This window comes from Microtus ochrogaster, chromosome 15 (genome assembly GCF_000317375.1).
Source record: "Microtus ochrogaster isolate Prairie Vole_2 chromosome 15, MicOch1.0, whole genome shotgun sequence".
Taxonomy (NCBI): domain Eukaryota; kingdom Metazoa; phylum Chordata; class Mammalia; order Rodentia; family Cricetidae; genus Microtus; species Microtus ochrogaster.
This window is the reverse complement of record NC_022017.1, coordinates 26,556,556-26,568,106: the sequence shown is the minus strand read 5'-3', so window position 1 is coordinate 26,568,106 and position 11,551 is coordinate 26,556,556. Positions and strand designations below refer to the sequence as shown.

The 11,551-nt window shown below is 52.5% G+C and overlaps 1 protein-coding gene across 1 annotated transcript; it reads right to left on the bottom strand.

Annotated features, from left to right (window-relative positions):
* Nucleotides 1–1,832: 1,832 nt before the first annotated feature.
* Nucleotides 1,833–7,008, bottom strand: Rtl6 (retrotransposon Gag like 6). Its single transcript, XM_005354419.3, has 2 exons — nucleotides 3,105–7,008; nucleotides 1,833–1,930 (listed from the first exon to the last, which is right to left on the bottom strand). The coding sequence occupies exon 1, from the start codon at nucleotides 6,215–6,217 to the stop codon at nucleotides 5,498–5,500; it is 720 nt and encodes a 239-aa protein (XP_005354476.1). The 5' UTR covers nucleotides 6,218–7,008; the 3' UTR covers nucleotides 1,833–1,930; nucleotides 3,105–5,497.
* Nucleotides 7,009–11,551: the final 4,543 nt, after the last annotated feature.

The window sequence follows — 11,551 nt, the reverse complement described above, 5'->3', positions numbered from 1 at the left end:
AAGGCAGACGGCCGCTCTGGCTTGTGCTCTGGTTCGTGCTCTGACCAGGACAGCCGCCATATCTGCTATGTGATCACAGCTGCCTTGAGCAAGTCAGGCACTGGGGACACTGTTGGCAGAACCTCTGCCCTTGAGACGTACCATTTGGTGGAAAAGACCCAAGTTCGGTGGAAATATAAAATATTTGACAGATGAGAGGCTGCGGGAGGGGCAACCAGGAAAACCCTAACCAGGTCGGGGGAGATCTAACAGTAACCTTGAATCTGTGTCAAGGGTCATTGGAATGAAAAATAAGGTGGGATGTTCAGGCCTGAGAGGCAGGAAAGGACCTAGGCTGGCCTCACAACTGGTCAGTGTCAGGCCTGGGTGATGGGCAGGTGTGGGCTGGAGATCGGTAGATGATACCATTTCCGCTCCCTTGGAGACAACGTGGACAGACAACAGGAAGTCAAAACCACCAGAGTCCCCTAGGCCAAGTGGAGGAGCCTAGAGGAGGCACATGGTCACTGGCATGTTGGCCCAGGTTCCCACAGTCATGGCTGCCAGCTTTTACTTGGGCCAGAGAGGGATCCCTCTACTGTCAGGTCAAAGGGGATGATAAGCCCTCGAAACCAGGGACATCTAGGAAGCCACTAAGCACTCTGTGCCTGTGTATAGCAGAGGACAGCTCGTGGGACAGATCCTGACACGTCCGAGACACAGGCACATGGTGACAATGTGAGGACTGGGTCTGCTGCGGGCTGGACGAGGGGCCGTCCAGTCTCTGAAGACACAGTTCTGTAGCTGCCCAGCTCCACCAGCAACCCTCAGAGCGATGGCACCCACCCCCAAGCTGTACCTGTCACAGGGTTTTTAAGAGAAGCCTTAGAAACTGGGTGGTAAGAGACAAGAGCATGTGACGTGGGAGCCAGATCTCGATACAAACACAGACAGGACATGGGCCAGAACGGGGCTGTGCTTGGGGCAGGCCAGCCTCTGTGTGGAGAAAGCTACCCGCTGTGCAGTGTTGGTGTGGAGACATACCAAATTAATCCCAGAAATGACTGCTTATTGGCGGCGGGGGGTGGGGTGGCAGGTGGGGGGAGACCCGAGCTTCAAAGCACTTAAGCCGTCCCAGAGGCTTACAGAGTAGGTCAGGGCTGCCTGCTCTTAGTCGTTCCTCGCCCAGTGGTGCCTGACGTACAAGGCCACTCTGCATGACACTGTGCGACTTCCTCCATCTCAGCAGCATGCAGTGGATTTCCTCAGAGGTTCACAAGGTGTCCCAAAGACAAGACAGGAGTGGTCTGAGCCCACCACTGCCTCCTGGAAACCCACAAAGATGGAAACAGGCCACTGCTTTGTTTAGAAATATTTTGTTCAGAAAACTTAAGTCTTCATTAAAGTACAATACTCAAGCTTCCATGTCCTCCGATTCCTTTCATGGCTTAAATGCCACCAGAAACTGTGACGTGGCATGTGCTCAGACAGCCTACATGTGCCAGGGAATCCTGGGGCCAGAACGACAATCCGAATACGTGGGATGGTCTGTGACACAGGCAACCATCATGTCTGTCCGTGCTATGATGGCGCCTGTCTTGTATAGGTCATGTTCTAGGTTAGACACCAGGGGCACAGCTGACAGAACCACCTCTCCCTCAAAGTGTAAGAGCTGCTTGGGGCATAAACGCTGAGACAGGGACCCTTCTACCACACCTGGGCCCCAAGGCCTAGTATGTCTACCTGTGTAAAGGGTTTCACAATGTCTCCCAAGACACTGCTGTGCCTCAGCCACCCTCCTGCCCTGTGTCCCAGCATCAATCACAACCACAGCAAAAAACCAGAAACACATATAGCAGATACGATACACAACAGGTTAATATCTTTAATTCCATTACGGAGCTCTTACAAACTGGCCAGGCCCATCAGTAGAGCAAAGGACATCAGCAGTCTGCAAAAGAGGAAACGCAATCACTTGGTGTAAAGATGCTTAACGAGCTTGAATCGAAGGATGCAGCTCGAGCATGTTGCTGCCATCCTCATCCTCCAGTCCTGGCAGAAGACCCTGATCAGAGACACTTACCCTTGCTGGTGGCAGCGGAATGGACACAGAAATTTCTGGAAACCATTTTGTCGGTAGGTAATAAAAGTCTCAGAGGGCCCGTATTCGTTAATCTAATAATCCCACCTTTGAGAGTCTACTCCAAGGGAGTGACTTGGCCCTAGGAGTAAATTCTGACACATCATCGATCTCTGACACAGCACTGTCCCTCTGCCTAAGGGTAGTGTTCGGAGTCACTCAGGATAAGGTTGGTGGCACATGGCACAGCGTGTCATATGCTCGCAGTGGGGGTCCAGCACCATGGGTGTATAGGTGCAAAGAAAGATGGGGCCAGGGAAGGAAGGAAACACCAAAACACTGAATTTGATCATTTTCTTTCCTCCCTGGTCCCCTATACTTCCTGACAAGTGCTGTCATGGAGAATGGGAAGCCCTGGTCTAGCCACTGGTGGCACTGAATGGGGCTCCTCTCTTTAGTTCTACCCTCTGTGTTGGACTAGCTGTCACCAAGTCCACCGTGAGGTCCTAAAGAGATGTTAAAGGCTAGGACTTCCCAACCCTGGGAAGCTTGCCCACTGGCCCAGCCTCCAGCTCTCAGTTCCTAACCTAAGCCTCATGTCATGACATCCTAGCAAAGCTCCTGACAAACACCTTCCAAGCACAGGGTGACAGAAGGGAATTAGCATGCGCGCTACATGGCAGAGCCTCTGCCACCTAAGGCCCTGTCCCCAGTGTGCTCCAGCCAAGCCCCAGCCTTGCTCCCTGAGTCACCTTCGGCCCACGGCAGCTTCCCTAGCTGCATTCTCTCCCCTGCAGGCTGATGTGCATCCAGTAGAGGTTCCATCCTCCACAAAAACAGGCCCCTGTCTCAGACCAGCCCAAATGTACTATCATCCGGCATTCACACCTACCACATACTCAGCTGGGGTCCTTCAAAGTCACTAAATGCTTTGGGACGTGACGATAATTCCAAGGTCACGTTACACACCAGGCTGGGAAGTCACCCTTATGCCAGGCCAGGTCCCATTGTCAGTTAGATACTAAACACAGTGAAGTCTGCTTACCAGATGGGTGTCACAGCGTCTGGGGAGCAGGCACAGTATGGCCACAACAGTCAATGCTGAGAAGAAGGCCACTCCTTCAATATACCAGCTCCTCTCCCCTTCGCCCTGTTCTCTTCTGAGCTCCGGAAACTACAGATATGTACAAAGCCTCCCCTCCCCCTCCTCCTCAGCTTGATGCCCAGTTACCATAGTTTCCCTCTGGAGCCGCATGGGCCTTGCATTTTGTCCTTTTGGCTGGGGACTAACCATGTCCCCCCACTAGAGCCACAGTGGGCTCCTCGGCAACAGATTCAAAGTGGTTCATCCAGGTCCAAGGTGGAGGCAGTGTCAACCGTCTCTCATGTGCTCCAGGCTCCAAGCTACAGGGAGCTATCGAGATGGTTCTAAATACTGGGCAGCACTGCCCCAGTTCCATAAACACAAACACCAAGGAAAAACAAAACAGCAACAACAAAAACAATTACCAAGTCACCGCCACCAGAGCAGCAGAGTGACCCGGGTGAATCAGCCCAGACGGCAAAGGGAGATAGTGAAGCCACACAGGGAGACAGCCTGCACGGCTCTGGCTCCAGGACCAGCTGAGGGCTGAAGCAGAATCTAACACAAACACATCACCCAGTGGTTCAAGGAGCCAGGGCAGGTGGCATGCCTCCCACTGGGTCTCTAATCCTGATTGAGAAGGCCACAAATAAATGTCCCAGGTGCCTCTTGCCTCCACAGACACCGCCCCACTTTACGGACCCCTCTACTGGAAAGTCCTGAGACTCAGCTATTGGGGACCAGTAAGTACCCTCAATGGAACCCACAGGGAGTTTTCTGCCTGCTTGTGAAGCACCATGGTGCCAGCAGGACGCCTCGGTCTAGGCTGTTCAGCAAGACTGCTGTGCTAACAGAGTTAACAAGAAGCAGGTGGTTGTGGGCTGTGAACCCAGTGAGCACTGAAGATCCCTGGCCTTGCAAGGGTGGCTGCTCTGGAATCAGTCACTTTTCCCAATGACAGAGGAAGTCTCTGAAAGAGGCCATGTTCCAGGTCCCAGCCTCTGGACTCCCAAGAGGGGAGAGCTTTGGGTGGGTGCAGAGGTGGCCTTTTGTGGTCAAGACAAGACCATGCAGAGGAGGGCAGGAGAACCCAGGAGAGGCACCCATCTCCCGCAAGGGGCCACGTGGGCGTGTAAACACAGTCAGTTTGGCATTGAAATGTGACAGGTGTCACTGTCCAGGGCTCGGCTGAGTCTGAGTATGATTTCCAGGTCATCCTTCTGGGAAGAAGCCAATGCTTTGTTCTCAGAACTGGAATGTGTGCCACACGAAGACCAAGGCTGTTAACCACTCACGACCAATTCTTCGGCAAGAGGCCAACAACACCCCTTACCGAAGGCGCTTGATGGTGTCTCCCAGAGGAACTGGCTCCCAGCCAGTCTTTTGTTCTTGGACAAAGGCTACACATAAGGCCCAGGCACAGAGAAGGTAATGTTGCATGGGCTCCTTTGACCCCTAGAGATGGTGTGAGTGGCTGAAAGGCAGAGGTGAAAGCCACCTGGCACCTGGGTGGAAAAGTCTGCGGCTAGGTAAAGCCCGCCGTGGAGCCACATGGGCAGGAATGAACAGACACCTGGGAGTCTCTCAATGGAAATCCAGGCGGCAAATAGGGTTCCCAGGGTCCCCCTCGGTCTGTCGTAGCTGGCACATGGATGTCAGGAATCTGCTGCCTGTGGCAGCCTGATGGAACTGCCCAGGGTCCCGGGTCCCCGATTAACTTAGCAGATGAATGCTAGATGTCCTTGATGCCATCAGAACGCTGGCAGTCACAGACAGGTGTGGACGAGTCTCCTGTGGACAGGAGAGGCAGGAGGAATGTCTGCGAAGGACCAGATGTTCCCAGCAACAGCAGTGGGGTATGCTGGAATACAGGCTCCCCCAGAAAGGGAAGAATCCCTGGAATGCAGAGTGACTACCTAGCAATCTTGCCAAGTGATGAGATGTGGGCAGGCTGGTTCAGGTACACATCAGCCACCTACAGGACCAACTTGGCTTTCTTTCTATTTAGAACTCATCAACTGACAGGGTGCAGGTAGGAGTGCACAGAAGCTGAATGTCGGCTCGCAGAGTCCACAGAGGCGGTCAGCCTAAACCGCTCCTAGGCAGGTGCATGTCCAAGGGGCTGTGTTGTGATTACTAGAGAAGCTGGGATTGCAAGCAACAGAAAGGGGAGCATGCACCGAGTTGCAAGTAAAGCTAGCAAACACACACAGCAGGATGGATGACCAATGAGGATGGCAGGATGGCCTCCCATAGATCAGGAGTGGAGTGAAAGGCGTCTGCAAACAGGACAATGCTACCTTATGGACAATTCTTCTCAGCAACAGTCTAGCTACCTGGGTGGTCATAGGTCTCTAAAGGTTCCGGCTGCGGGTGGGCAAGGCTGGTGCTGGATTGGTCCCGTTGGAGGCTGGATGCACTGGGCAGGGCCCTGTGCCCGGTGTGGCCAGTTGGCGACATAACATCTGCCGCTCCCGCACAGCCCTATTGGATGCAGAAGTCTTCCGGATTTGGGCACGCCTCGAGTGCCTCAGCGGGGATTTGTAGGTTCTGCGCAGCTCGGCCAGAAAGCCCTGGTAGTTGTTTCGCAAAGGGCTGTCCGGCTGCATGTGGGGGATGGCCCACTTCTCCGCCTCCCCAGTCAGTCGGGACACCAGGAAGGCCACTCTCTCGGCTTCGCCCGGGAAGCGGGAAGCTTGAAAGATCATGAACCTGTCCATCTGCATCAGGAACCCCGCCAACTGGCCGGGGTCTCCAGAGAAAGGTTCAGGCAGCGAGGTGGGCGGCGTGGTCATGGGTCGAGTCCCATTGGAGGTGATGGCAGAGATAGGCGGAGTGATCTGCAGAGCGCCAGGGATGCGCGCCCGGGTGCGCAGCAATGTGAGCTCCGCCATCACGCTCTCCAGCATGTTGGTGAGGTTGGCCTTCTCGGCTCTCAGTGTGGAGGCCTCGCGCCTCAGTGCAGAGTTGGTGAGTCGCAAGGAGGTCAGGGTGTCAGCCACATCATCCATCTGTGCGCTGGCACCAGAGGCAGAGGCTGAGCTTTCTGTTTTGGAGGTCTGAGGTTGGACCATTCTGGCAAAGATCAAGCAACAGAGAGCTGGAGAAGCAGAGCAAAAGGCCCTGGGTGCTGAAGCAGGGGCGCCCAGGCAGAATCTGGGAGAACAAGCCTGGGGACACTGATCCTGTCCTGGGTGCAGTTCCTTTCTGCAAGCTTTGCAGGGTCAAGGTGTGGGGCGCTGGCTGGACCTGCCCAGGCCTTGAAGGATGTTCGAGCTGGACCTGCTCAACCCTTGCAGGATGCCCAGATTGAACCTACTCAGGCCTGCAGCATGAGCAAGCAGGACCTGCCCAGGCCTTGAGGGATGAGCGGGCTGGGCCTTCCCAGGCCTTGCAGGATGCAGAGGCTGAACCTGCTCAGGCCTTACGGGATGCGCAGACCTGCGCTGCCCAGACTTGGCGGGATGCACCTGCCGGAGTTCGGGCTGCGAGTGAAAGCGCTGCCCGCGGGTGCCACGAGACTACCTGCCCGAGAACAAAGGCGGCAGCACCTGAGCTGGCCCGGGCCGGGCAGCGCGTGTACCTGTCGCTCCGCTGCTCCTTCCGCTGCCAAGATGGCCCACGGATCGGGCCGCACCCGGCTTGCGCGTCACGGCGACCGCCGGAACTGCTTCCCGGGCAGCGGTGGCTGCGGTTCCCGCGGGGCTGAAATGGCGGGGTCGTGGCACTGCGCGGTCACCGCACAGTCTTTGTGCGGGCGCGGCCAGCGAGACAGCAGCAGGGAACCAGGCAACTGGGTCGGGGCCTGCTGGTTGCCATGGAGACCGCCCGCTCCCGGAGCGCCGGCCGAGCAGCTCTGCCTTCCGGAAGTGACGCAGCCCCGCCTCCCGGGCCATGCGCCTTTCTCAGCAACCTATCAACAAGGAGCGTGGGTTCTGCTTTTGAGTCTCGCTCTTGGAAAGCTTAGGTTCTTTCTGGTTCCTCCCAAGGCACCGTACTGAACCTCTCCTCAGTGGTGGTGTCATTTTTTTTTAAAGTTAGGTTGACTTTTCTTGCTATAACTTGAATGCAATTCAGATGAACTACATTGTAGGTCATGGCAGCAAATCTTGACAAAGAAGAAAACTACTTTTTATTTTAATTTTTTGAGCCAGTATCCTGTAAGCCCGACTGGTTTGACTCTCTCAGGAAGTAGCTAGGGATGACCTTGAACCTCTCCTGCCTCCACTGTCCCATTGCTGGATTGCAGAGTTCACCACTACACCAGATTCAGATAAAGCAGAGTCTTATGTTGCTCAGCATGGCCTTGAACTCACAATGTAGCCATGCGATTCATAACATTTATGACGTAGCCACGAAATAATTTAATGGTGAGGGTCACCACAACATGAAGAACTGTATTAAAGGGCTGCAGCATCAAGAAGGGTGACAAGCACCGGGCTAAAGGATTTGAGTGGAGATCCTGGCGTTTTCTAGATTACCCTGGGCTGGTTGTTTCTTCGTGGTCAGTTCCACGCTGGGGTGCATTGGGAGAGAAAACACCTTCTGTGAAGCCAGTCCAGGAGACAGGTGGCAGCAGCCTGCTGAAGGTAGGAGGCAGGCCTGGGGTGAAAATGTGTTCATTCTGCCTACGGTGTTTGGTCTTGGGGTGGGCGATTTCGGCTGAGGGTACCCACACGTTGAGAGAACAGTTGCGTTCCACTATGCCAGACTGTGTGTGTTGCGACCAGCTAGAACTCCAGAGCATGAAGCGAGAGGACAGGAGGAAGACAAGTATATCCTTACATCATTTCTGTGAGGTCTCCAAAATCGGGTGGAGGCAAGAGCTACATTAACCTTGACTGGAGACAATGAGTTCAAAAATCAAAAATGGTTCCGGACTGAACTCACCCCCTCCCCCGCACGGTGTTTCTGAACACGCTTGGGCATCCCCTGTGAGGCAGCCCCAGTATCACAGTGGTACCATAGGTCCCTGGATGCTGTGGGCTAATGAGGGGCCTGCTGTAGTTCCGCTGTGGTTGACAGCATAGACCCGAGGTTCCCCAGAGCCTTGGAAAGATGTGTCCTGTGGTGCCGAGAACGATCCACAGTAGCCCCACTCTTCGGTTCCAGATGAGCAAATGTATTAAGCATGTAGGCAGGAAACGTAGAACAATCAGCAGGCAGCAGGCAGAAAGCAGAGCAGCGTCAAGTCAGTGCTCACAGCATCCAGCAGAGGCGGCTGCAGTAGCCTGACTGAGAGCAGGCCAAGGGGACAGCAGCCAATGGGGGCCGAGGAAGCCCGGCGAGTGGCTGGGGGGAAACCGCAATTCTAGCAATTAATTCCCGGTTGCCATCGATGAGCTTCTTGGCTCCCACTCCCACTGCAAGCATTTTTGTGCCACGGGATAAACAAAAGTATCTTCTGTTGGGCACAGTTTGCCTTCTAGCTGTCCTCAGGGTGCAGTGATTTTCAGATCTGTAGCTGCAGGCTGTCTTCCTTTCTCCTAGACAGAGGCAGGGGCCAACTTGTCCCTGGAAGATAGAGATCCTCTGAAATAAACATGTTAGGATCTGGCAGCAAGGGAGTCTCCCCCAGACGCCCAGTCGGCTTGCAGTAACCTTAAACAACACTGACAATTTGCTAATAAAATGTGTATTACAGAAGGCAGAAGGCTCACCCTAATTTTGGAAGTGTTAGACCGTGATATTTGCTTATACTTTTCCTCATTTCAAAGAGGCAAATAAAAGTTGTAGTTCAGGAAAAAAAAGGAGCAAAATGAAAGTACAAAAACTGAAGTATGTTTGTTTGCTTTTGAGACTAGGCCGTGTAGCCCAGGCTGGCTTTGAATTTCATGTGGAATGCCTTGAACTTCTGATCCCGCAGCCCCTACTTCCCCAGAGCATACCGGGATTTCTGCAATGGAGAGCAAACCCAATGCTCATGTGTGTTAGGCAAGCACTCTGCCAACTTGGATAAGCACTCTGCCAACTTGGGTAAGCACTCTGCCAACTAAGTTCCAGCTCTAACCACCAAAACGAAAAGAAATTAAAAAAAAAAAAACGGAAAAGCAGAAAGAGAGCACTTGGGTTCAGTTTGGGTCCAGACGCTGCTGTGATTCCAGATATGACGCACAGCCTCTTCCGTGAGTACAGGAGGAAACACAAGATGATGTGACTGGGCCCATAGACAAGGCCAGCCTCCTTGTGGGCCACAGACACAGCCTCTCGTGTGATAGGGACTCAAGGGTAGGAACAGGGCCAGGCCGTCCTTTGAAGCCAGAGGTGAGAAGAGAAGCAAGTCACTTGGAAAGAAGGAACTCATCTCAGTCATTTCATAGGGGTGGGGGTGGCAGCCTGTGTGAAAGTGTGGACCTTGGGCCACGCAGACACCATCTCCTGAGCCCATGTCACCTAGATGGATGAACAGACCATGACTCAGAATCACCAAGTCAAAATCATGTTCTTCACTGCAGACCAGGCCTCAAATGTTGGGTGCTGGGAAGAAGTGGGGAGGGAGGGAGAGAGGGAGAGAAGCTTTTACCCACAAATAAGAAAACTCAAATCCCGAAACATCTAGAGCTAGCTTGATGGCAACAAAATCAACACTCATAAGATGAATTAACTCCAGATGAAATTAAATAGTTGGAACAATGAAGACACTTTAAGCTGAGCACGTGTGGGCGTTTGCTGAGAATAATGAGTGAATACGATTTACAGAGAGAACAGAGATTGTGTGGCAGGTCCTTCTGTCGATGTGTTGCTTTTGTTGGTTAATGAATAAAGAACTGCTTTGAGCCTATAGCAGGGAAGAACAGAACTAGGTGGGGAAAGCTAGGCTGTATGCTGGGAGAAAGAAGGGCGGAGTCAGAAGCCATGGAGCCCCTGGAGACAGATGCTGGTAACTTTACCCGGTAAGCCACAGTCACGTGGCAATATACAGATTAATAGAAATGGGTTAAATTAATATGAGTTAGCCAATAAGAAGCTAGAGCTAATGGGCCAAGCAGTGATTTAATTAATACAGTTTCTGTGTGATTATTTCGGGTCTAAGCTAGCCTGGCATCCGGGGACAAACAAGCAGCCTCCTCCAACACAGAGAGGCCATCAAAATCAGGCAGCTGTGGAAAAGGCACCGCCCATCCCTACAGCCTGAGTCCATGCCCAGTACTCACATAGTGGAAGTTCTAGTTCATTCTGTGCTGTGATAAAACACTATGGTCAAAAGCAACCTGGGTAGAGAGGAGGCTTATACTTCCAGATTACAGTCTATCATTGAGGAAGTCATGGCAGGACCTTGAAGCAGAAATCATGACTGAATGATGCTTGCTGGCTTATTCCAAGGCTCATGCTTAGCTAGCTTTCTTATATACCTCAGGACCACATGGCTAGGGAATGGTGCCGCCCACAGTGGGCTGAACCCTTCTGGATTAATTGGTAATGGAAACACCCCCTACACACAGTCATGACCCTAAGCCAACCTGATCTGGGCAATTCCTCAATGAAGGCTTTCCTATCGATGACTCTAGGTTGTGTCAAGTTGACAAATGAAACTAACTAGGGTCCATGTACAGAAAATTTCAAGCAAGCATCATCCCCAAAAGCAAAGAACGGACACACATACCGTCTACAATGAATGGATAGCAAAGTCTATCAGCTGCAGGAGAGGAATGCTGGTTTGTGGTACAAGGTGCACACACCTTGAAAACACTGTGCTATACCGAAGATGTCAGGCTCACAGTCCACACGAAGTAGAACCATCCAGAATAGGCAATTTCCAAAGATAGAAAGAGTGATCCATGCCAAGGGAAGGAGGGAATGGAGAGTGACGGGGCACAGCTGAATACAGGGTTTCTTTGGAGTAGAGAACGGCGAACACATTCTGGAGTTAGTTTTGATTGATGTCACAGTGTGGAAAATAGACTGAAAAACTACATGGAGATCTTTTTATGGTGTATCAATTGTATTATTAAAGCAAACAATGGCCATTCACATCAAAACTCACAGAAATACAGGCACAGAGGAGACCTTCCTTGACTGCATATAAAGAAACTACAGGGTTGGTGAGATGGCCCTTGCCAGACAAGCCTGGTGACCAGAGCTCCATCCCAGAACCCATGAAAAGGTGGAAGGAGGGACTCACCTCTGCAAAGTGGTCCTCTGTCCTCCACATATGCACTGTGTTAATGACTCCCACACACACTGAAAATACATACTGTTTAAAAGAAGAGGCAAGTGTAGCATACAACCAAAAACTGCTGGTATCGCGGCTGAGGAGAGAGCACTTTCATCCAAAGGCTGGGCAGACAGTGATATTCACACTCAGCATTTGTGTTCGGCATGGTACTGACAAGTTTAACTGGTGCAATAAGTCAGGGAATGGAACCTAAAGACTCTGTCTTGGTCACTTTTCTATTGCTGTAGAAAAA